General features: G+C 41.8%; 1 protein-coding gene across 1 annotated transcript; it reads left to right on the plus strand.

Annotated features, from left to right (window-relative positions):
- The first annotated feature begins 936 nt into the window (after window positions 1-936).
- Window positions 937-21,387, plus strand: ufm1 (ubiquitin-fold modifier 1). The gene is made up of 6 exons (XM_007891232.2): window positions 937-1,126; window positions 3,452-3,508; window positions 5,043-5,100; window positions 12,613-12,652; window positions 12,794-12,826; window positions 20,914-21,387. Coding segments are annotated over exons 1-6 (258 nt in total). The 5' UTR covers window positions 937-1,124; the 3' UTR covers window positions 20,982-21,387.
- The last annotated feature ends 4,716 nt before the right edge of the window (window positions 21,388-26,103 follow it).

Genomic DNA, 26,103 nt, shown 5'->3' on the forward strand with positions numbered 1-26,103 from the left:
CTCCCTCCCTCTCTCATACTCACTCTCTCTCTCTCCCCCCTTCACTCACTCCCCCCCCACACTCACTCCCCCCCTCACACTCACTCCCCTCCTCCCCTCCCCCTCTCACACTCACTCCATCCCTCACACTCACACCCCCCCCCCTCTCCCTCCTCCCCTTCTCTCTCTCACTCCCTCACCCTCTCACTCACCCCCTTTCTCACTCCCTCCCTCCCTCTCACTCCCCCCCTCCCCCTCACTCACTCCCTCTCTCCCCCCCTTCTCACTCCTCCCTCCCTCCCTCTCACTCCCCCCTCCTCTCTCCCACTCCCTGCCCCCCACCTCCTCTCTCCCACTCCCTCTCTCACTCCCCCCCCTCCTCTCTCCCCCTCTCGCTCCCACTCCCTCTCACTCACTCCTCCCTCCCTCACTCCCTCCCTCTCTCTCTCACTCCTCCCCCTCCTCCCCTCTCACTCCCCCCTCTCTCTCACTCCCTCCCTCCCTCACACTCACTCCCCCCTCCCTCCCTCCCCTCTCTCACTCCCCCCCCTCCCCTCACTCCCCCTCTCTCTCACTCCCCCCCTCCCCTCACTCCCCCTCTCTCTCACTCCCCCCCCCTCCCCTCCCCCCCTCACTCCCCCCCCTCCCCTCACTCCCCCTCTCTCTCACTCCCCCCCTCCTCCCCTCTCACTCCCCCTCCCTCCCTCTCTCTCACTCCCCCCTCCCCCTCCCTCACTCACTCCCTCCCTCCCTCTCCCTCCTTCCCTCCCTCCCTCTCACTCCCCCCCACCTCTCTCTCTCTCACTCCCCTCTCTCCCCCCCTCCTTGTCTGGGAGTTGGCGGGGTCTTTACAGTGAGGTGTCCAAGGCGGCGCCCGCACAGTATTAGCCTCACAGATATTTTAAAGGATCAAAACTGATCCATTGAAAAGAAGAAGAAAAAAAGCAACTTGAAACAAGCGAACACAGCAGCGGGGCTGCGCGTGTGTGTGTGTGTGTGTGTTCAGGGTGTGACACCTGTCTGTGCTGGAGTTTGAAGGGCAGCTATAGCCGGTCCTGTCCGGGCGGTGACGTGGCCCAGTCCGTCAGTCTCTGGTCACTTCCGGGGTCAGCGGCCGAGTCGGCGCCGGAGAGAGAGAGAGAGCCATGTGAGAGCCTCAGCACTGACACAGCGACAACACAGCACTGACACAGCGACAACACAGTCACTGACACAGCGACAACACAGCGACAACAGTCACTGACACAGCGACAACACAGCGACAACAGTCACTGACACAGCGACAACACAGTCACTGACACAGCGACAACACAGCGACAACAGTCACTGACACAGCGACAACACAGCGACAACAGTCACTGACACAGCGACAACACAGTCACTGACACAGCGACAACACAGCACTGACACAGCGACAACACAGCACTGACACAGCGACAACACAGCACTGACACAGCGACAACACAGCACTGACACAGCGACAACACAGTGACTAACATAGTCACTAACACAGCGACAACACAGTCACCAACACAGCGATAACACAGTCACTAACACAGCGACAACACAGTCACTAACACAGCGATAACACAGTCACTAACAGCCACTAACACAGCGACAACACAGTCACTAACACAGCGACAACACAGTCACTAACACAGCGACAACACAGTCACTAACACAGCGACAACAGTCACCAACACAGCGATAACACAGTCACTAACACAGCGACAACACAGTCACTAACACAGCGACAACACAGTCACTAACACAGCGATGACACAGTCACTAACACAGCGATAACACAGTCACTAGTACAGCGACAACATAGTCACTAACACAGCCACTAACACAGCGATAGCACAGTCACTGACACAGTGACAACAGTCACTAACACAGCCACTAACACAGCGATAACACCGTCACTAACACAGCGATAACTCAGTCACTAACACAGCGATGGCACAGTCACCAACACAGCGATAACACAGTCACTAACACAGCGATAACACAGTCACTAACACAGCGATAACACAGTCACTAACACAGCGATAACTCAGTCACTAACACAGCGATGGCACAGTCACCAACACAGCGATAACACAGTCACCAACACAGCGATAACACAGTCACCAACACAGCGATAACACAGTCACTAACACAGCGATAACACAGTCACTAACACAGCGATAACACAGCGACTAACACAGCGATAACCCAGTCACTAACACAGCGATAACACAGTGACTACAGCGATAACACAGTGACTGCAGCGATAACACAATGACTACAGAGATAACACAGTGACTGCAGCAATAACACAGTGACTACAGCGATAACACAGCGACTACAGCAATAACACAGTGACTATAGCAATAACACAGCAACTATAGCAATAACACAGTGCCTGCAGTAATAATACAGTGACTATAGCAATAATACAGTGTCTGCAGTAATAATACAGTGACTATAGTAATAACACAGTGACTATAGCAATAACACAGTGCCTGCAGTAATAATACAGTGACTATAGCAATAATACAGTGACTATAGTAATAACACAGTGACTATAGTAATAACACAGTGACTATAGTAATAATACAGTGACCGCAGTAATAGTACAGTGACTATAGTAATAATACAGTGACTATAGTAATAATACAGTGCCTGCAGTAATAACACAGTGACCGCAGTAATAACACAGTGACTATAGTAATAATACAGTGCCTGCAGTAATAATACAGTGACTATAGTAATAACACAGTGACTGCAGTAATAATACAGTGACTATAGTAATAATGCAGTGACCGCAGTAATAATACAGTGACCGCAGTAATAATACAGTGACCAGAGTAACAATACAGTGACCGCGGTAATAATACAGTGACTATAGTAATAACACAGTGATTGCAGTAATAATAGTGACTGCAGTAATAGTCAGTAACTACAGTAATAATATAGCTTACAGAACAAATACAGAGTCACTGCAAAGTAAATTCCTGTGAAGTTACAGCCTGTAATAGCCACAGAGGCAATAACTACTTATTATTACTGTCACTGTGATTGTGATGGCTGTTCAGAAGGAATAATCATAGTGACAGTAGTAATAGCCTCATAAATAGTAGTACTAAGCATATTATTAATAACGACAGAGGAGGACTGGCCTCCCCTTAAACCAAAGAATTTGGTCACTCAATCCACGACTGTTTGTGGGACATTGCTGTGTGCAATTGACTGCCACGTTTCGCCCACAAATATACAGTCAATTCACTTTACAGTACATTCTGTGAAGCGCTTTGAGGCTCGATATCAAATGCAAGGATTAACCCCAGTAACAGTGCTGATCGCAACACCGACAGTAATAAACACATTAATAATGGCAGTAGCAATAATGTTGATGACATTTATTAACGTTGTGATATATAGCTGTGGTGTGCACCCAACTTATCGCCACAATCTTTTTTTTCTTTAGGTCGAAGGTTACCTTCAAGATTACACTAACGTCAGACCCCAAGCTGCCATACAAAGTGTAAGTCAGTGCACCCACCAGAGATGCATTCTCATTAAATGAAGGGAACAGGACCAGGAATAGAGGGGTTTGGTCAAGGGGAGTAGGAGGGAGAGAGACCCTGACCTACTGAAAGCTGGACATTTTTTAGTACAGAGAACGCTGTGTGCGTGTGGGGAAGTGCTGATTGCCGACCACACCACTTTAAAGAGCAGCTGTGATTTTATGGGCCCCAATCTGCGCTATTGGTCATCTTTTCCCTTGCACACTCTCCCGAGCTATTCCTCCTCGCCCCTACCCACCACCCACCCCCAAGCTGGGACTCCCAGCTGTGAGAAGCACTTTGAATTGTCCTCCCAACATGAAAGTGGCGTTACAAATATAAATTGTTGTTATAATGGGGCTCCACTGAATTGTTCCATATTTATACAATATATGTCTTTTTTTTAGTTGTTCTGTAATTACCGTATCACTAGATTTCCTCTTCACTCCAAATTGAAAATTGGTATGTGGAGGAGGAGAGTTTGTTGGGGAATATTGCCTTATAATTGAGGTTGCTTTATTTTTATTATATCTATTAGATTTTGGTTTGTACTTGGGTTGAATAAAATCTCCAGTGAATGTGTAAAACAGCTGTCAACCATGCTTACCGTATACTGGGCTGCATCTCAAGGGCTGTAGGTTGGGGGGGGCGGTGTTATCTTTAGTGAAGTTACATTGATAATACATGTATTACAGTTTTGGATACCTAACCTTCAAAGACACATTATTGGCAATAGAGAAAGCAGAGAGAATAATTATAGGACTTCATTATAATGATAATAATCTTTGCAATTGATGTAACATCATACGATGTTGATGAATGCCTCAAAACCCTTCACAAGATGCACTGTGAAGTGTAATGAATGTATTTGTAAGCGAACACCTACAATGGGCTACAGTTAAAATTATCACTTGTTGGTTTGTTCGGCTGAAAGAGCAATGATGGAGTGACATGATTTGTGGATTTTATGGGCCTTGATGCTCTACACTCAAGTATTTGTACAAAGTCAGTATTGTAACTCATTGAGGCAGTGTTTGCAGACAACCGTGAACAAAGTGATTTTCACACCAACCCTACTTATTTGTTACTAGTGGAAAGTGCAGTCAAAGTTAGACCACTAAAATTAATGCTGTGTAGCAAGTTGAAATCCACTTTAAGTTGTACCAGTAGTGAAAATTCTATGATCCCTTTAGATGAAATAAGTGGCCCAATACTCTCTGCGAAGTAAAAGACATATTTATTACAAAAAATTCCAAATAAAATACAAACCATCCATTGTCAGGTTTTCAGCCTATCTGATACAATCTACTGTCGGACTTACAATCAACAACATCAACAAATTACATTTGTATAGCGTCTTTCACGTCAGGATACACAGATCCACATCCTACCACTCCTCATGTGCCATATGAATCACTAGCATGCTATAATAAAGTTACCTTTAAGATCCACAGCTAATCTCAGTCACATCCTAGTAATAACATGCATTGATTCTCAATAATCGTGTTTCAGGTTGAGTGTACCCGATGCCACACCTTTCACAGCAGTGTTAAAGTTTGCAGCAGAAGAGGTAAGAAACTTGTGCATGAATTAATTTCTCACACAACTTTTGCGAAGCATCTTTTGGGTGCAATAGCCTTCGTTGACACATTACATTAATCAGATCCCTTGGACACTACAATTATTACTTTGGAAAAATGCTGCTGCAATGCAGTGGTCCATGGTATTTACTGACATGTTCCTCTGATCGTTACATTACTATATTATGCACACTTTTTTAAAAAAGTTTGTCCAATTATTTTTTCTAATCTTCCCAAATGCCTCGCTGCTTCAAATCTGGCCTCTTTTCATTGGGGTATTGTTCTGTGGTTGCTGGTTGCCCTCTGGTACCCGGCTCAAGTGGTCATTGCATATGTGTGAGATCTAGCAGTGAGTCAACTGTCGAAGGTCAGCATTATTGTTGAAAAATGTCTAAAGGTCCTAATTACTATTACTTTCAGCACTATACAGTGAAATTCACATCAGTCTTATCAGTCAGGACTGTAACATTTAATATGATTTACGCAAAGTGTGAATGCAATATGAAATCTGATTTAATCAATAATCTATACTGCGCTTGCATTCTTCAATGCAACTGGTAAGTGTGTATGCACTGATGGGCCAGAACTTGATTTCCCGTGATTCAGTGCAGCCAGTAAGTACGGTAGAGACGTTAGGAGATGATAATAATAATCCTTCCATTTGATATAGCGTTTTTCACGTCTTCTCGACGTCTCAAAAGAGCTTCACAGAATTTGCTGTGAAGTGAATTGACTGTATATTTGTGGGTGAAGATGACTTGTTTTATAAATTACAACTAGTGTAAAGAAATCTAAGTGTATTTTGGCAGGAAACTGAATGGGATTATGGTACACGTATGATTTAGGTGATAATCCGATTTATAAAAATAAGAATTTTGCTGTAGTAATCCTTACATTCAACAAAGGACCTTGTCAAAATGCCTCAAGTGCTTCACTGGATTTACTGTAAGGTGTTGTGACACTATTCTGCATGAAGGGTGTTATATAAATGCAAATTGTTGCAGTGACTATATTTGTAGTCGAATGTGGCAGCCAATTTGGGTCAGTAAAACAAACGGGAGCTACTAGTTAGTGAAGCAAACAAACTAGAGCTAAGAGAATCGTACTTAAAAGCAAATTGCAGAATTCTGATTCTTGGCACAAGTTTAATTTAAGCTTGCCAGCTCTTAGTGCCATATTTAGCTGGATTTAACCAGCCTATTCATTTGAATAAATACAATAGTGACAAATAAAATTAAATTTCTGACCTAGAAATCAGTAGGGATGGGCCACATCATTTGTTTCTGAAGATGACTAAATGCCAGGGTTCTCTATTTATTTGTTTATTTTCATTATCTGTCAAGATATTGCCAATTACATCCTTGTGATTGTCAAGGAGATTGAACTGATTAGAATGATATACACAGTGCTTTGATTCCATTGGTGTGAAATTGACCTGAAAGCTTTGTTAAATTGAAGAAGAACATTGCATCTTTAAGGTAAGCTCTTACTCAGGGTATTTAGACACAGTTCCCGAACCAGAACAATTTATAATTCTTGTGTTCCATTTCAGTAAAACTACATATTTATATTTATTTCACGTTTGGGAGGATGCCTCCTTCAAATAGCTGACTTGGTGCCGTAATGAGTTAGAGGTGGCCAAAAGTGTGGTCCAAATGTTGAATAGAGGTTAACATATTTTTGCCAGTTATAAGAGTGGTTCTGGATTCATTTGAGCTTTGCTTCTTATCGGCAACGGGGCTGGCATATCTGAAACTGACAGCAGTGGCCATATCGAGCAGTAATATAATCATGTCTGGATTGTATTCTGTATTTACTATTATGTTTGGAGAAAGGTTGACTAAACTCACTTGACAAGACAGCTAAGGACAAAATTGGAGGTTTCACTTTCTTACGGCAACGTGAGAAATTCCCTACTTTCAAATCCTGCCTAAAGACCTTCCTTTTTGATCGCGCTTACGGTCAGCTCCCTCTCCCCCTGCTCGGGGTCAGACTCTGTCACTGTCAAGTGCTCCGGGACGCTACCCCACGTGAGGGTGCTAAATAAACGCAAGTTGTTGTATATTACTTTTTTTAATCCACACGTGAAAAAATTATACTAATTGGACTGAAAAGAAAAGATTTGCTACTGTATTTGGGTCGCTGAACTCTTGCTATTTGTTTCGGTGTAGTACGAGACTTTGAGTAATAATAATCATCCTTACATTTGGTGGTGTACCTTTCACGTCCACAGGGACTTCACAAAGCGCTTCACAGGATTTACTGTAAAGTGCAGTGACTGTGGGTGTTCAACCAATTCTGAAGTTTTCTGCAGCTCAAACTTTTCTGAACTAAATTATTCAGCTACAATTTAAAGTATATTATAATTCAGTAAGTCAAATGCAGGTTAATATTAAGAAGACCCAAATATCTTCTAAAATCAGCCCACAATTTAGATTTCTTTGATTGTCAGAATTTTCCAGTTGCACACAGGAAAATGTACTGCTCATATGCTTACAGTGATGCATTAAACATGTAGAGATTTTGTGTGTCAAAATGTTTGTCAGGTGGCTTAGTTGGTAGTAACTTCAACACCGAGTCTTAATGGTGTGGGTTCATGTCCCACTCTTGGACACTTAACTTATATAGACTCTTCTGCCAGTCCATTGCAGTGCTGTCGAAGAGCTACATTGTTGGAGGTGGTACGTTAATACTGAGGTCTCATCTGCCTGTTCAGGTGGATGTTAACAACAACAACAAAATCACATTTGTATTGTGCCTTTCACGTCAGGAGGACGTCCCAAGGCGCTGTTAAAAGATCCTGTGGCATTATTTAAAAAGAGAAGGGAGTTTCTCCCAACGTGCTGGCCAACAATACCACCAAATAAAAATTGGTCATTCACTTTGTGGCTGTTTGTGGGACATGGCTGTGTTCAAATTGGTTGTGGCATTTACTATGTATAAGTTATATAATAATACTTACACTTGATATCGCACCTTTCATGTCAGAAGGCCGTCTCAAAGTGCTTCACACAGGATATGCTATGAAGTGGAGTGACTGTGTACCTTGTGGGCGAACTTTGTTTGATTATAAAGAAATGGGGATATTAATATGAAATTGTTCCTAATGTGGTAAAGATGTTAAAATGCTGCACCAGAGTGATCAGACATCCCACACATTCTAGTGAGCGACTGATCCCATTGGAGTTGTGTGGGAGGACAAGTCATTCACCAATGGAGGGAGTAATAAGCCAACTCAATATCATAACACACTGATGAACTCATAAGTCAAATGTCGGTTTTGTAATTTAATTGAATGCTTGTGATTAATCTGCCTCATTCCCTGCAAATGTACTTGTATGAACTGAAAAATATCATTTTAGGTAATTTTAGGTAATGGAGAATAATAAAAATAATAATCCTTGCATTTGATAGAGTGCCTTTTACATTGAAAGTACTTCTAAGTACTTCAGAGATTATACTGTAAAGTGTAATGCCTTTTTTGTAGGTGAACACGGCAGGTAATTTGGGCTCAGCAATGTCTCATAAAGTGAGTGACCAATTTTATTTGTTGGAATTGTATGCCAGGGCACCAGGAGAAACTTCCTTCTCCTTTTTGAATAGTGCTATGGGATCTTTAACTGAACAGGTAGTTTGAACGTCAGTTTAACATTTCATCCGATGAACAGCACCTCAGACAATGCAGCAGTGGGATGAAGAATGGTAAACATTTCGGTAGCATTTTCAAGATGAACCATGTTTGTCAACATTTTATTGCTCTCTTTCTATCATTCCAAGCTAGGCTGTCCATTAATACCATAAGATATCATCAGTACACAAACACCTATGAAGTATGAAGTTATGACCAATTGTATTTGGCGAATCATTTGGGGGTGGAGGTAAGTGCGTTCTCCTTGGAGCTGAACTGGTTCCAAAGTATCATGTTTGCCAACCGAATGTCAGAATCGAGCCAACCTTCTGTTGTAGTCTCAGTAGTCCAGTTCCAGGTGGATTTGTAGTATTCCAGGGCACTGCTGATAGCTGAACAGTAGGACTTGGAAGGCAGACCAGTCGCTGGGACCGATTACTCTTCCCACTTAGCTCCTGTTAAACCTGCAAGTCAAAGCTCTGACGTGTAAACAGATGGGAAGCTTTCCAAGCGGTGCTCTCAATGGCTGGTTAGACTCCAGCAGTACCCCAACACACACTGGGATGCCCCATCCTTGGCTCTTGCCAACCTGCATCTATTAGTTTGCAGATTAGGTTTGCAGGATGTGTCCCTCCAGGGAGGAAGTGTGCATTCCATTCCAATAAACATCTTTGAATTTTCAAGTATAAGTGGGATGCATTGGATCTCTCAGTTTGGTTTGGATACTCTTAAGCATGGATGGGTTGTCAAGACACCTGGCTGACCAAAAAAATAAATTGGAGGATTGTTGATCAGGAAACTGGGGGAAACTCCCTCACAGTTGATTACTGACCTTGGTTTCTTCTGAATCTGGTTTTGTTTAGTTCCTGAAACTCTTATTTATTTGAAACCTTGTTGGGGCCCGGTAAAAATAAATGCTATGGTTTTCCGTGAGCTTTGCAGTTGTTAATTTAAGATTTGGAGATGAGGGTCATAATCACGAACCACAAAGTCATAAGTGAATCGTAGAAGAGTTTACCAACTTCAAAAGAGCAACACTCACAGAATGCTAAAACTGACTTGATCTTTGTGAACTGAAAATATCTATCTTACAGCTCAAACCAATTACAGCTTCATTGATTTTTTTTAATATGAAAACTTGGCCATTGCAAGCTGATCCAGTTTATGTAACAAACCCATTTTTATAGTGATGGAAGCAAATATGCTCCTAGAAGTTGAACAATTTGGAGCGTGAAACAGGATTTAAAATCTTTGCTTGCATTGCTGTTGCCGGGACTTGAGCTAACCGGTGTCGAAAAGCAGTAATGAACGTTTCAATATTTTAATATTTTAAACATTATTGTGCAGAACATTGTCTGAATGAAAAAAAATTGGAAAAGCTGAGAACGTAACACAAAACTGATTCCAGCACTTTATCCATAGAAATTCGTGCAAATGTATTCAAATATATTTCTAATCTATACCACAGTACCAAGTGTGTCACTGTGGTATAGATCAGTTAGTAGCGTGTTTCGTCTCTGGATTCGAAAATTGTAGATTCAAGTTCTCCAACAGGGACATTGAGTTCACTGTCTAGGTTGACACTCCAGTACAGTGCTGGGGAGCACTGCATTACAACAACAACTTGCATTTATATAGCCGTCTCGCCAGGGTAGAGTCCTAGAGCGCCCATTATTGGGATATGCCGTCTTTCAGGTGAGATGCTAAATGTCTGTCTGGTCAGGTGAATGTTAAAGAACCCCTACTCCTTATTTAAAAAGAGAAGGAAGTTTCTCCTGGTGTCCTGGCAAATGGTCCTCCATTTGATTAGTCATGCTTCTCTTGACTGTTTGTGGGACATTACTCTGCACAGCTTTGCTGCCACATTTACATACAAATAGTCACTACTATTTTCAGTAATTACTGTGGAATACTTTTAAGATGTTTTGACGTGATGAGGCACTATATCAAATACAAGGATTATTTTTTATTACTGTATTTTGTTTTCTGTAGGAATAACATTTCTGGTGGCTTAAAGTATCAACACTTAAGGAGAGTAGGGAAGAAAAATATGCAATATATGACAGAAGGGTGAAATCCGTTGCCGAGTGCCATACTCTTGTATCTTGGTCAGAGAGGTGTGAATTCACATCCCAGGTTGGAGTGTTAAGTTCAGCGTCCAGGCTGATACTCTCATGCAGTTGTGGGGGAAGTGCTGCATTATTGAAAGTTCTGTCTTTAAGATGAGATGTTAAACCAGGATCTCATGACATTGTTCGAAACCAAAACGAAGTTTTTCCCGGTGTCCTGGTTAGCAATCAACAACAACAACAACAAGATTCCATTTATAGAGCGCCTTTCACGTCGGGAGGACGTCCCAAGGCGCTGTACAATTGGGTCAGGACCCGAGCATTGGGGGGAAATGGTCAGGGTGAGGGGAGGGAAGGGAGGGAGCGAGGAGACGGTAGAGAGTCGAGAGGGGAGCTGAAGGCTCGGTCAAAGAGGAAGGTCTTGAGACCGGCCTTGAAGGAGGAAAGGGAGGAAGCGGCGAAGGCACTGGGGGATGGAGTTCCAGAGCCTCGGGGCTGAGAGGCTGAAGGCCCGGCCACCGATGGTAGGGCGGTTGAGGCGGGGGGTGTGGAGCAGACCGGAGCCAGAGGAACGGAGGGTACGGGCAGGTAGGTAGGGGTAGGTCAGAGAGGTAGGAGGGAGCGAGGCCGTGAATGGCCTTGTAGGTGAGGATGAGGATCTTGAATTCTATCCTCCAGATAGATACACCATTCACTTCATGTTTGCTTGTATGTGCTTCCTGTGTGGATATTGGCTGCCATGTCTGTCTACAAATGCAGTCACTATATTTGAGAGCTACTACCAATCAAAAGCTTTGAGCCAATTTGACATTATAGGGATCATATCATATACGAATATTATTGTTGTATCTTTTCCCCTGGATTTGACTAACCCTTTGTTTCAGTAAATGTGTCTGATCATTTATTTCTGCATAGTTTGCTTGTTAGAGTTAAAGTAGTTTTCAATGACATCCTTAGCTTCTGATTCTTTGCCATAATCCAGCTGTCAAACAGTCAGAACCAGCAAGATGTTACTTAGCTTCCCTATTTCACCCCAGGAGGAAAGAACTAAGAAAGAGACAATACAATTTACATTTATTTAGCATCTTTCACGTCGGGAAGATGTCTCTGGCTGGCTGGGCACCCAAGCTGGAGGGTAGGAACAGAAGAGCTGTGGAGGAGAAAAATGACAAAAGTGTGGGTCAAAGAGGAGCGTCTTGGGTTGGGCTTTCAACGTGGGGAGGGAGGTAGCGAGTCCGAAAATCTTAATCTCAGCCTTAAAACCATTGTCTTAAAAATAACTGCACAAAATGGCTCCCAAATTAAAATTTAATTTAAGAATTTTCCTAAATTCTGTGTGATTTCAAATTTTACGGCAATGATCTTTAAGTCTATTATTATGGGTAATGTGACGCAGGGGAAAGATATTTGGTGTGTTCTACTTGCTTGTTATTTTAACCAGTTTTTAAAAAATCTTCATATGCGCTGAATAGGTCTGTTTAAGGAACATTTACCAAGAGAAATATTGCTTCCAATATTGCTGTTTGTTACACAGACCAGTTTATGGAACTGTGTTCCGATGGGTTTCCGCATGTTTCAGACACCTGGCTGATGCAACAAAAAAGAATATACTGGAACATATCTTCTAGAAAATGCTTCCTCCCTCACAAGTTCAAGCGTATAAAATACGTTTTCTATAACACGCTATTACTTGCTTTTGTATTATTTCCAGAAACTATGATATAAAAATTAGTCCTCTACTACACTGATTCAAAATGAGTTTGTTCAGAATTTTAATTGTATTCTTTGTGTTGCTTTTCTTTCAGTTCAAAGTACCAGCAGCATCCAGCGCTATTATAACAAATGGTAAGAATACTGATTTCCCACTTTGCAAACCTCTTCACAGGATATACGTAAAGTGCAGTAACTTTTTTTAGGTGAACCTTATCGTTCGATGAACTTGATCATGTGAAAATGTAATTGAGCAATTATTTTGTTCCATTTCAGATGGGATAGGAATAAACCCTGCTCAATCCGCAGGTGAGTAAAACATTAAATTATTGCTGAAAGCTATTTGCAGGCATCAGCTTCATGACAGCTATGTTTCAAAGGCCAATCCACAAATGAGTTTGTCAGTAATATACAATTTCATATTTCTTCACCATAAAATTTAAGAAAGAATTGCTCTTGGAGTCGACGTTAAGATAAACAACAACAATTTGCTGGACCCAAGCCGGGAGGGAGAGGAGGAAGGAAGAAACCATAGTCAAAGAGATAGGTTTTGGGGTAGCCTTTGAGGACCAATAGAAATGGAGTAAACGGAGGGGCTGAGAGACAGGAAGTTCCGTTTGGTGAGGCCCAAGTGACTGGTTGCCTCTGGTGGTAGAGGGCACAGGCAGATGACCAGCAGCAGGCCTGAGATTGTCGAGCCGAGGGAGAAAAAGGTTAGAGCAGATCACACAGGAGAATCAGGATGAACACTCAAAAGTTTTTTTGGGGTAAAGATTTGATTAGCAGAGTTTGGCCAAGCTGAAGCTTGTGAATGGTGGAACTTAGGAGATCAGTGAGGAGAGAAGTTGAGTTTAGAGGTGATAAAGACGTGATGAGGGTTTCAACTGCATAAGGAGTGAGAAAGGGACAGAAGCTGGCCAGGAGGCTAAGATGTAGAAAAGCAACATTGGTCAACAATAACTTGTATTTTTACAGTGCCCTTCATATAGGATAGCATCTTGGAGCGCTGGTCAGAGGGGCTAGATATGAGGGAGGAAAGTGAGCTGAGCGTTGAACTGAACACCAAGGTTGTGCATTGGTTCAGTAAGTTGAAAGGAGGAGATTTGAAGAAGTCAGAGCCAGAAGCAAGTTGTTGTTGGTGTTCGCGAGAGCTGAGGAGCTTGGCTTCCGTCTCATCCACATTGAGCTGAGGAAGTTGAAGCTCCTCCGGGACTTGATGTGGCAGACAAGCAGTCAGGACATCAGTGGACTTGAAATCAATGGTAGAGGTAAAAAGATGAATTTGGGTGTCGTAAGAAGTAATTGATTTATAATGTGTCTTGAGAGTTTGTACAAAGGTTCAGAGCCAGTCTTACTGCTTGTCATATAGGGAAATTGGATGCCACATTTCACCCTCAAAAGATAGTCAATTCACTTTAAAGTATATTCTGTAACATGCTTTGAGGCATCTCGAAGATATGATAAGGTGCTATATTAAATGCAAGGATTATTATTATTGTTATTCTCAGGCCGCTAATGCATTGTTAACCTACAGTTTTGACTTCATGCCCTGGGCATCAATTGGTCAGTTGTACACATTTCTGAGGATGATTTTTTTAGACAGTATTAGTCCCGTAATATTTTGAGACTGTTCATCTGACACATTTATACTTAGGCAATTTTCCAGTAATGAACCTGCTGTCAAATCTTTACAGAATTAAGTGGCAATTTATACATACAAGCACTGAAACAGCAACATCTTGTTTCCTTCTGCTTCAACTCTGATCAAAATCAACTAATTCCTTAAGTAACATGAAGTGAAGACTCCTCACTCTAGTTGGGGAATTTGAGATATAACCTCAAAATGAGAGCTTTGTTAACTTAAAGAGGAGTCCAAAAACATTTCTTTATACTAAGGTTCCTGAGAATATGGAACGGACTGCCTCGGAAGGCCATCGACACTCAGTTAAATGAGGTAGAATATGGCGAAAGGACAGGGAAGTGGATTTTAAGTACTTTATGTTGATAGCCCTTTACACTGCTAATCAAGCTAATAATAATTAATAATAATAATAATCCTTGCATTTGATATAGCACCTTTATCATGTCTTCAAGACATCTCAAAGCGTTTCACAGAATATATTGTAAAGTGTATATTTTGTGGGCATACAGACTGTATATTTTGTGGGCATTGTTGGAAGTACACTTTTCAGAAGAGATGTTAAACCGAGGTCATCTGTCTGGGTGAATGTTGAAAATCCCACGGCACTGTTCAAAAAGAGAAGGGAGTTTCTCCTGGTGTCCTGGCCACCAATCCGCCAAATAAAATTGATCACTCAATTTATAGCTGTGCGTGGGTCATTGCTGTGTGCAAAAATGGCTGCTGTGTTTGCCTACAAATACATAATCACTACTTTACAGTAAATCCTATAAAGCGCTTTGTAAGATATACTTACAATGTGAAAGGCACTAAACTATATGCAAGGATTATTATTAATGGTGGATCAGGCTCAGCAGGCTGGCTGCAAGTACCTATTTTGCAAGAAGAACCAAGTTTCAAGGAAAAATAATAACTTTTGTTCAAAACTAATTTGAAACTAAATGACTATCACAAAAAAAGCTTTTTAAATGATTTGGAATGATCTGCCTGAAAGGGTAGTGAAGTCCGATTCGATAACAGCTTTTAAGAGAGAACTGGATAGGTATCTGGGGAGGACGGGTTTGCAGAGTTATGGGAAGAAAGCTGGTGATTGGGGTTAGTGAAAGTGACTTGCTCTGTCAAAGAGCCGGCACAGACTCGATGGGCCGAATGGCCTCCTTCTGTGCCGTAACATTCTATGAATCTATGAAAAAAAGTACAAAAAGAGTTAATCGAAAATGATTCCCGTGGAAAATGTGTACTACATGGAATACTTTGAGGTGCAATAGTTATTTGGTTTTGATATTTGTGCAGTATTTATCAGTCAGCCTTTTCCCTCTGTATGTGCACTGTTTAAAACACGAACAATCATTTTTTCACAAGTGAACTGTTCTGCATGGGCTGTAAATCTACATTAGGCAAATTCAGCTGACTATCAACTATATAACAACTTGCATTTATATACAACAACAAGAAGATTACATTTGTGTAGCGCCTTTCACGTCGGGAGGACATCCCAAGGCGCAGGGTAGCATCTCAGAGCGCTTAACAGTGGCGGAGCCTGACTCCGAGCCGACTGGGTGAGGGGGAGGTGATCATAAGCACGATCAAAAATGAAGGCTTTAAGGTGGGACTTGAAAAAGGGCGGCAAGGCCGAGGGATTGAGAGAGAGTGTTACAGAGTTTCGGGGCCTAGTGGCTGAATGTGCGTCCTCCAATTGCGGTGCAGAGGGTGCGAGGGACAAGCAGGAGGCCGGTGCCAGTCGAGCGGAGGTACTGCATGGTGGATTGGGGAGTGAGGAGGTCAGAGAGGTAGGGAAGTGCCAGGGAGTGAAGGGATTTCTACACATAGTAATAGCGCATAATCATTTATATTTGCCTCTTCTGCTGGATGGAGTCTCGTATGCATTGCAGTAATAACTGTTGAAATATTCCAGTTGGAGCACACATCATCATATCCACTATATTCCACACATGGCAGATGGGTTCATTTGGTTGCTGGCACATGGCTCTGAGCATAATATAAAATGTTAATAAGGCTGCAGACAAATCCATTTTAATAAAAACAAAAATGTGTGAATTGGTAATTTTTTCTTGAAGAAATGAAAATTATTATGCACAAATAAAAGCCCAGCTCGGATTAATATAAGAAATGACTGAAATGTCATGAGTGTAATCTTCCTCATGAAATTCTGAAGTGCCTTTGATCTGTACAAGTTGTGGTGAAAGGGTGAGCATGCGTGGGCCCTGGGGCAGGACATGGGGACAGATATTAAATTGACTTGAAGGTTTTCATTACATATGAGACAGTCTTCAAGCAGGAATGAGCAGCAAGGGCCTGCGAGGTCATGGGTTGAAAGTAATAGCCAAGAGCGCTCCCTCCCAAGGAAGGAGAACTTCTGAACTGTTGTGGCCTCCAGGCACTACATACTGTAAAAGACGAACTTGAAGATTATCCAGGGTTGATTGACAGGGATGCAATAGGTTGATGGTTCATGAAAAAAAGAAACCAGTGGGCCGCAAATCCAATTGAACAATTTGATTGATTGATTGAGATCAGTCGCTCACGCGCTGCTTGAGTAACCGGCAACCTGGAAGCTTGCCATTGTTAATGTGCGCAACAACTAAAACGTATTAAACACAAAATAGCAAAAAATTGGCATTTTCACCACCAATATTTAATAACTTTCCAGTATGTATACGAGTAAGTATAAGATTATGCTTCAATCATAATAACTTGCATTTATATGCATTTATAATAGCATCTTTTATGTCAAAAGAAATGTCTCAGTGTTTTGGTATAATTAATAATAAAAATGAATCTTGGCAAACATGGCAGCTAATCTACAGAGAAAAATAAAAAAAACCTTGCATTTGATATAGAGCTCTATCAAAACATCTCAAAGCATTTCACAGGATATACTGTAAATTGTGTGAATGGGATGGATGAGTAGCCAATTTATTTTTTTAAATTTGGCGGTATAAATTTGGATTGGGAGGATAATATAAAAGACGTTAACTGTGAGAAAGACTCCACATATTTCTAAAGGCCAATCCCTATATGTTTACCTGAATCACAAGACAGACAGAACTGAAAATAACCCAATCAAAGAATGGGATTTCCATCTGGGAATAAATAATAATAACAAAATTACAATTTATATAGACTGTTATATAGGCAAATGAGGCAGCATTTATAAGGAATAAAGTCCTTGTTTGTACATTCAGTGTTTATAATCTAATTTTATTGAGGACAGAATGGAGTAAAGTCCCATTGTCAGGTGGACCTTGGGGTTCATAAAATTCCAATTAGCCCTTGTAATGGGTTCGTTGGTCATCCCCTCTACATTGTAATGACACTGATTACATTAGGTTACCTTACTGGTCCACGTGGAAATTCCAGCAGTAGATTGTTGGAAGGTCAACATTATAATTAGGGAGAATCTGAAGAAATAATCCTTACCTTTGGTAAAGCTCTTTTATCACTTCTTTGAATATCTCAAAGTGTTTCATAGGATTTACTGTAAAGTGTATTGATTGTGTTTGTGTGCTATTGTGGCAGGCAATTTTGTGCACGGTAATGTCCACAAACAGGACGAGAATTAAAAGTTATTTGTTGCAAACTTGTACTGTACTTCAAAAAAATGTTGAAAATCTACTTTCCCAAGTGAATGCACAATTCGTGGAGTGCTGTATTGGTTAGAGCACTCGCCTTGCAAGCGAGGTGACCTGGGTTCAATTCCCGGGCAGGGCGAAACCTTAGGCAAGTTTCCTTTCTCCACACGCTTCGGTTTATTTAGCAGTAAGCAGGAACCCGGTTGTTAGTAGATCGGCGAATCGCTTTTCCGGAGGTAAATTTTAAAAAAAAACGATGATGTTGTCACTGAATCCATGACTGTTTGTGGGAGACTGCTATACGCAATTGGCTGCCACGTTTTGCCCACAAAGCGTCTCAAAGCGGACATCAAGGCTCCGTGACCCCATCACTCCCACCCTCGCCCGACTCCACTGGCTCCCCATTCCTCAGAGGCATACCATCGGTGGCCAGGCTTTCAGCCTCTCTGCCCACACACTCTGGAACTCCATCCCACACTCCCTTGCCTCCTTAAAGGCCGGTCTCAAGACCCTTTCTTTGATTGTGCCTTTGGTCGCCCTCCCATTCCCTGTCTTCCCTCACCCCTACACCACCCATGCTTAGGTCCCAACCCCTGACTGTCCAGCGCTTTGTGATGTCCTCCTGACGTGAAAGGCGCTCTATAAATGTAATTTTGTTGTTTAGAAGATGTGATAAGGCGCTATATCAAAAGCAAGGATTATCATTATTATTTAACAGTTATGCTTTTTCTCCTATATAGCCGGCTTTAATCGTTTTAGTCAGCATAATTATAAGCAGAGTAAAATTTCAATCAGTTTACACTTCAAATCATAATGGTAACTTAACTATGGATGCCTTCAGAGATGCTTTTGGCCCCCATGGGATGCATGACATTGACTTAATATTGTACATCAAAGTTTGGTATAACAAGAAGATTCTTCACGATTCTAAATCTATCTATGGAAAAAGCTAGCGAAATATAACCTTTACAAACTGAGAAGGCTATTATTGTGGGTTGGGGATGGGGGAAAGAAAGGACCTGAAGAAATATATAAAATAGTAAATGTACAGACAACAACAGCTTGCATTTACAGTGGTGGGATTGGATGCCAAGCAAGGGGGGAGGGGTGTTGAGCGCTTTGAGGCGCTACCCTGCATGTAGGCCGGTATTTAAGTGCAAGTTGTCGTTGATGATCATTGGCGAGGTCGAAGAAGTAAGTCTTAAGGTGGGAATTAAAATAGATGAAGAGGGGATGAGTGGAAAATTGAGGCAGCGAGTTCCAGAGATTTGGGGTTTATTGGCTGAAGAAAGACACCAATTTGGGGCGGGTGTTGGGGAACATGCAGCAGGCCTGTGTTAGCTGACAGAAGGGGCAGGCAGAGGAGTGAGGTTCGAGCGGGTCAGAGAGTAGGGAGATATTAGGGCTCAAAAGGATTTTTATGTGATGATGGGGATCTTGAAATCGATCCTATGGGATAAACCTAATAAAAGTTAGTTGTTAAGTAAAGGTCATAAATGGAAGCTCGTGAAATTATAGAAAGGATGTCTGGAAAAGCTTCAATACTTTTGATTAATTTTTCCTGACCGATGTAATGGGGCAACATAATTGACGTTACTGTAAATACAATTAGGTCCTTTTTATTGGTCACCTAGATTTCTGACACATACAGAAACCCATCACCATGGTTTAATTTCTCCCTGGATGGCCACACCCTGCTTACCCAATACCAAAGAGTATTAGATGCAGGTTGATGAGTGCCAAGGCTTGGAGACTCTCAAGTGTGTGTTAGGGTAACTGCTGGAGTTCAACTACCGAAAACTACATAGCTTGCCATTGACAGCACTGTCTGGCAAACGTCCTGTTGCTAACGCTGTTAGGACCACCCTAGCTGTTACGGCTTGGCTTGCAGGGTTAGCAGGAGTCGAGTGGGAAGAATCCCTGCTCCCAGTGACTGGTCTGCCCCTCCAAATCCAGCTGATGAGCCAGGCTGGCTGGTCTGTTATTAGCACTGCCTTGGAGTACTGCAGACCTATGATGGGAGAGATAATGTATTCGAGTGAAGAACTTCAGTTGACCAAATGACCTTATTTTTGTTATATTTTCCCACTATTGTTAATTGTTGCACCGGTGTTGAACTACCTGGAGTGAACTTGGTTTGTTATTTGGCGGTATATCAACGTGCAGCCAAAAGCTGCGTTCATCCTGCCTGTTGTACACAACTTTGCATTAGAAAGAAAATGCACTAGAAAAAGAAGATCCAGGTGAAATTCGTTGATAACGTAAATGTGTGCCATTTAGAATTCCAAATGGCAATGACATTGGTGTGCGAACGTTGTGGATAAAACCTGACGAGGAACCTCCTAAGCGACTGACAGCTTGGCTGGGAACTGCCATGAATGTTCAGCGCTCCGAGGTGCTATCCTGCAGGAATATATTAATGCAAGTTGTTCATCCTTGCATTTGATATAGCACTTTTCACGTCGGGAGGATGTCCCAAAGCGCTTCACAGAACACACTGTAAAGTGAATTGACTATATTTGTGGGCGAACGCGGCAGCCAATTGCGCACAGCAATGTCCCACGAACAGTCGTAGATTGAAAATGACCAATTTATTATTGTTTTTGGTTTTGGAGGGATTATTATGAGGCTCTGTGTGGAGTAAGGAAACTTGCCCAAGGTTTCGCCCTCTGCCTGGAATTGAACTCAGGTCTCTCGCTTGCAAAGCGAGTGCTCTAACCACTGAGCTACATGTTGCTTAGTTACAGTAAAACAAACTATGATCCTCTCGCTTTGCTTCTTAGTGGAATGTTGCTTCCAGACAGGAAAGTTAAACCAAATTGCTTTGGAGAGAAGCTGCACTGATATTTGGAAAATTCACTGGAGAGTGTGCGACACTTTCAGATATCTGTGGTATTTAGATTATCAGGAGCATAAATTAGGTTATGTAAATTCAGCAATTTCTTGTGTTCTCCTTTACTACTGTTAAGCATTGCAGTGCAGTTAGTTGACAGGAATAAAACTGGGTTGCTCTTGGCTGTATATCAATGCGGTGCTGGACGCCGTGTTTATGCTGCCTTTCTAACCACTTTGAAGAGACGAGTTGCTTGCCTGTATGATATCTTAAAGCCAATTGTCATGCTTTTGCTAACCAGGTTTTATTCTGATTGCTTTTTTAATTGTAGGAAATGTTTTCCTGAAGCATGGCACAGAACTGCGACTCATCCCCAGGGACCGTGTTGGAAGCCATTAACCTTTTGCTGCCCATATAATGGACAGGAAACCATCTTCTCCTGCTGAAGAAACAAACCCATATTTATTTTGGAAATTTTTGGTCCATGCTACACCTGTTTGATACACATTCCTGTTAAAAGTTCTTGATAAGGTTCTCGGGATTTAATTAACCAACAGATCTTTCAAGAGAGAAGATTTAAATTGTGCACACTGTAAATCTGCCCAGCGGTAACCAGACATTTAAAAATTATCTGTACTGCATTGGAATTGTTGAAAGACTGGACTGCAAAGAGTTGTCAAGCAAGTAGAGTTAATGCCTTAATGTATGGAATTGTTGTACTGTATTAAGGAATAACCTGCACCTAGTGATCTAGTAAATATGATCTGCTCAGAATGAACTCAGATNAAAAAAATGTAAAGTTTGACATTATGTTCCCAAAGCTTCATTTTGTCAGTATCTTGACTTTATATAATCCATTTTCTGTGTATTCACAAGATATAAGCCATCTAATTCAATAAAATAAAAATGCTTGTGACAGAATGAAAAGGTGAAGGCATCTCACTTTTACCTGTACAGATTTGAAAGTCGCAAGTGTAGGTGGAATGCATGGAGCTCTCAATTTGGTTTGGATGCTCTTAAACATGGTGATGGGTTTCTGCATGAGTTACACACCCAGCTGACCAAAAAAACAGAAGTGGCCTGTGCTAAGTCTGTTTGTGGGACACTGCTGTGCGCAATTGGCTGTTGCGTTTCGCCCACAAAATATACAGTCAATTCGCTTTACAGTATATTCTGTGAAGCGCTTTGAGACGTCTCGAAGTTGTGATAAGGCGCTATATCAAATGCAAGGAATAAGGATTATTGTTATAGCTAGTCCATACTGGTATCTACTCTACATGAGCCTTCACCCCTCCTAATCTGCTGTCCTATATCCCTCTATCCCCTGCTCTCTCATGTATGCATGTTTGGACAGTTCATGAATTTAATCACATTCAACAGACCTCCAATATTCAATAATCTCTCAATAGAGCTCGATTTTCGCAAGTGGCTTGAAGATTCATAGTATGGCTATAAAAAAGATTGGTGATTAAAGTGTTTTCATTGCGGGGTACTTACAGAAACTGATAAGGACCATATGGCATTGCACACTGTATAAGAACTGCGACTAAATGGTTGATTGCAAGTGTGCAACAACTTGCATTTATACTGCATCCTTCACATAGGTTAATGCTTTATAGTTCTTTACAGATGCTGAGCATGGCATAAGGGGAAGGTGACCATGTGTGCAGTTGAAGAAATAGGTTTTTAAGTGGGAATTAAAAACAGAAAGACTATAACTTTCCAGTAATGGGAAGGAGATGGCTAGAGAAAAGGAGTTCAAGAGGTTTGGGGCTGAAGTACTACATATTAGTAGAGACACAAATATTTAGTGTTTTATACTTCCTTGCAGCAATGAAATGAACTGAGACAACAATTAACTGAAGGGAGTTACTCCCAGTGTCTGGGCCAAAAATTCAGTTCACTTCAATGCTGTTTGTGGGATGCTGTTATGCTTAAATTGGCTGCCATGTTACCAACAAAATGCCCAGTCATTACACTTTACAATAAATCCTGTAAAAAGGCCTTGGGACCTTCTCCGAACATGAACAACAACAACAACAAGATTCCATTTATAGAGCGCCTTTCACGTCGGGAGGATGTCCCAAGGTGCTGGACAGTTGGGTCAGGACCCGAGCAGGGGGGAAATGGTCCGGGTGAGGGGAGGGAAGGGAGGGAACGAGGAGGGGGGAAATGATCAGGGTGAGGGGAGGGAAGGGAGGGAGCGAGGAGGGGGGAAATGATCAGGGTGAGGGGAGGGAAGGGAGGGAGCGAGGAGGGGGGAAATGGTCAGGGGGAGGGAAGGGAGCAAGGAAGGGGTAGAGAGTCGAGGGGAGCTGAAGGCACGGTCAAAGAGAAAGGTCTTGAGACCGGCCTTGAAATAGGAAAGGGAGGAAGCGGCGAAGGCACTGGGGGATAGAGTTCCAGAGCCTCGGGGCTGAGAGGCTGAAGGCCCGGTCACCGATGGTAGGGCGGTTGGGGCGGGCGATATGGAGCAGACCGGAGCCAGAGGAATGGAGGGTAGGGGCAGGTAGGTAGGGGGATAGTAGGTCGGAGAGGTAGGAGGGAGCGAGGCCGTGAATGGCTTTGTAGGTGAGGATGAGGATCTTGAATTCTTGAAAGATGCTTTATCAAAAATGTAAGGATTATATTAAGATAAAGCACTAGAGAGGTACGGATCAAGAAAGTCCATTTATATAAGCTAGATAATACAATCTTAAAGGGGGTGAAGAAACAGACAGACCAGGCGGTTCATATATATATATAAATCTTTGAAGGTGGCAGGACAGGTAGATACAGCTGTTAAAAAAAGCATACGGGATACTAGGCTTTATAAATAGGGGCATAGAATATGAAAATCAGGAAGTTATGATGAACTTTTATAAAACACTGGTTGGGCCTCAGCTAGAGACTGTGTTCAGTTCTGGGCACCACACTTTAGGAAGGATGTCAAGGTATTGGAGAGAGTGCAAATGAGATTTACTGGGATGGTACCAGGAATGAGGGACTTCAGTTATCAGGAAAGGCTGGAGAAGCGAGGAGTATTCTCCTTGGAGCAGAGAAGGTTAAAACGAGACTTAATCAAAGTTTTCAAAATTATGAGGGGATTCGATAGGGTGAACAAGAAGAAACTATTTCCACTGGCGGGTGGGTCGGTAACCCGAGGACACAAATTTAAAATAGTTGTTAAAAGAAATAGAGGGGAGGTGAGGAGAATTTTTTTCATACAGCGAGTTGTTCGGATCTGGACTGCATTGCCTGAAAGGGTGGTGGAAGCCAATTCGATAACAGCTTTTGAGAGAAAAGTAGATAATTATTTGGGGAGGACAAGTTTGCAGGGCTATGGGAAGAGAGCAGGGGAGTGGGTTTGATTTGGATAGCTCTTCAATGAGCTGGCACAGACACGATCGGCCAAATGGCCTCCTTTGCTGTATAATTCTATGATTCTATGAATACCAATATGTGCTTATTTTTACTGTATAAAAATGTGATCTTTTTAAAGACAGGAATGGGCATTCACAAAATGAGAGCGCCAACATTCACAATGACAGTATCTGTGTGCCTTTTATTATCTTGCTTTCCTGTAGATGTTTTAAATAAATCAACATTTAAAAAGCTTATAGATATTAAAACAAGCCATATAATCAGCTGATGACATTTAGCAGCTTTTGTGAAGAAACCAGAAGCCTTTGGCAATAACCGAAGAGATGATCATCTACTAATTTGCGTGAAATGAATCGAGAAATGTGAAAGTCTTATCGTTGAATGTTTGTTCCCATGTGTCATTAGCACTAATTAAATGTTAATGTGTGCTTGTCAGGCAACAAATAATCTCTGTACTGATTAAATTTGTGGACATAGCCAATTGAGTATGACCTCTATCTTCACAAGGAAATGTTAGACTTCATACAGACACTCACCTCCCAATGATTACATCCACATAGATGTGACCATCTTGAAAACAACAATTGCTTCAAAGAGCACTGTTGCTCCTGTAAAAAAAAGTTGTTGGGTAAGTGTTTTGTTCACGTTGCCATACATGTTTGGGTAATTTCAATTGGGAATAAGTCTTTAGAAACAATTGGGAGACTCATCCGGTTTTAGAGCCATAATGAGGATTAGCTGGGGCTCTTGAACAGCCTTAAAAAGAGACATATCTTTGTCGGAGATTGCAGTTAAAGATCTATCTCTAAAACATGTCCTTAATGAAAACATTGGATCTGAATACTTTGTTTCCCTGACTTTAGGAGATTTCTCCGTCCAGAACTTTCACTATTATGAATCACTGCTGAATTACAATACTGTACAAAATGCATAGCTGGCTGAGCACCCATGCTGAAAGTGGGAGCCACGAGGGGTGGAAGGGGAAATATGATCGAAAGCATGGTTAAAGGAGCAGGTCTTGATGCTTGACCGAGGTGATGGAAGGACTGGGATGTAGTTGCAGAGAATGGGGCATAAAGGCTGAAAGCCCACTCAGTGATGGGGCGGATAAGGGGGAACATGAAGCAGGCTGGTGCTTGCTGAACAAAGGGAGTGCCCGGGTCAGTAGGGTCACAGAGGTAATGTGGGGCAAGACTGAGGATCTTGTTCTCGATCCACTGAGGGATGGAGAACCAATGAAGCTCTTGAAAGGTGTTTGGATGCGATTAGATGGTCTAAAAAAAGTTTTGTCTTTTTTGAAGTGCAATTGAGAAGAAGGCAATTTAGTTACTGTATGCCATCCAGGAATTAATATTAACCTATTTACTACTTCAGTCAACCAGGATAAATACCAGAAATAAATTGTGTTATACATAAAACAAACCCAATCGATATAATAAATATTCTGCATTTTTTCAATTTTCTTTTAAGTCCAAGAGCAGGTGTGAAGCTAAATTGAAATACGGCAGCTCAATTTTACCCAGATCAGCTTGCAATGGATGCAGAATAAGACCTTGGACAGTCAATGTCAAACTATTTGAGACATTCTCCTGGCGTGAAAGACGCCACATAAGTATAAATTGTATTAAAATGATGTCCTGTCTACTTATTTTGAATATGTTCATTAAAGAGCACACAGTACTATTTCAAACATATCGTTTATTTCATGTCACAAAATATACAGCCAATTCACTTTACAGTATATTCTGTAAAGTGCTTTGAGAATCTCAAAAATGTGATAAGGTGCTATATCAAATGCAAGGATTATTATTATGATATTATTATTATGTCTGTTTGTGAATCCTTGCCCTTGTGCAAAAATAGCTGAAGTGTTTGCCTATCAATACATTCACTCGGATGACTTGGCAGTAAGTACATGTCAAACCCTTTGAGCCATTTTGATATTATTGGTGCAAGGATTACTGTCATGTTTACAGGGTGTTGGTGGATCTGTAAAATGTTCAGGTGCAGTAGAAAGAGAAAAAAAATGCATTTTTATAGCACTGCATCACGCCAAACCGTCTCAAAGCCTTTTACAGTAATTATCGTCAATTTTCACTTTTTTATGCAAATAATGTAAAGCAATAATTATTATTCGTTGAGTCACAGATTTAAGGCT

This window comes from Callorhinchus milii, unplaced genomic scaffold (genome assembly GCF_018977255.1).
Source record: "Callorhinchus milii isolate IMCB2004 unplaced genomic scaffold, IMCB_Cmil_1.0 Scaffold4, whole genome shotgun sequence".
Lineage (NCBI taxonomy): Eukaryota > Metazoa > Chordata > Chondrichthyes > Chimaeriformes > Callorhinchidae > Callorhinchus > Callorhinchus milii.

Bases quoted from the DNA above. Each gene is read 5' to 3' on its own strand.
- ufm1 (XM_007891232.2), top strand. The intron at 5,101-12,612 runs GTAAGAAACTTG...CTTTTCTTTCAG, and splicing joins TAAAGTTTGCAGCAGAAGAG to TTCAAAGTACCAGCAGCATC. The intron at 12,827-20,913 runs GTGAGTAAAACA...TTTTAATTGTAG, and splicing joins AAACCCTGCTCAATCCGCAG to GAAATGTTTTCCTGAAGCAT.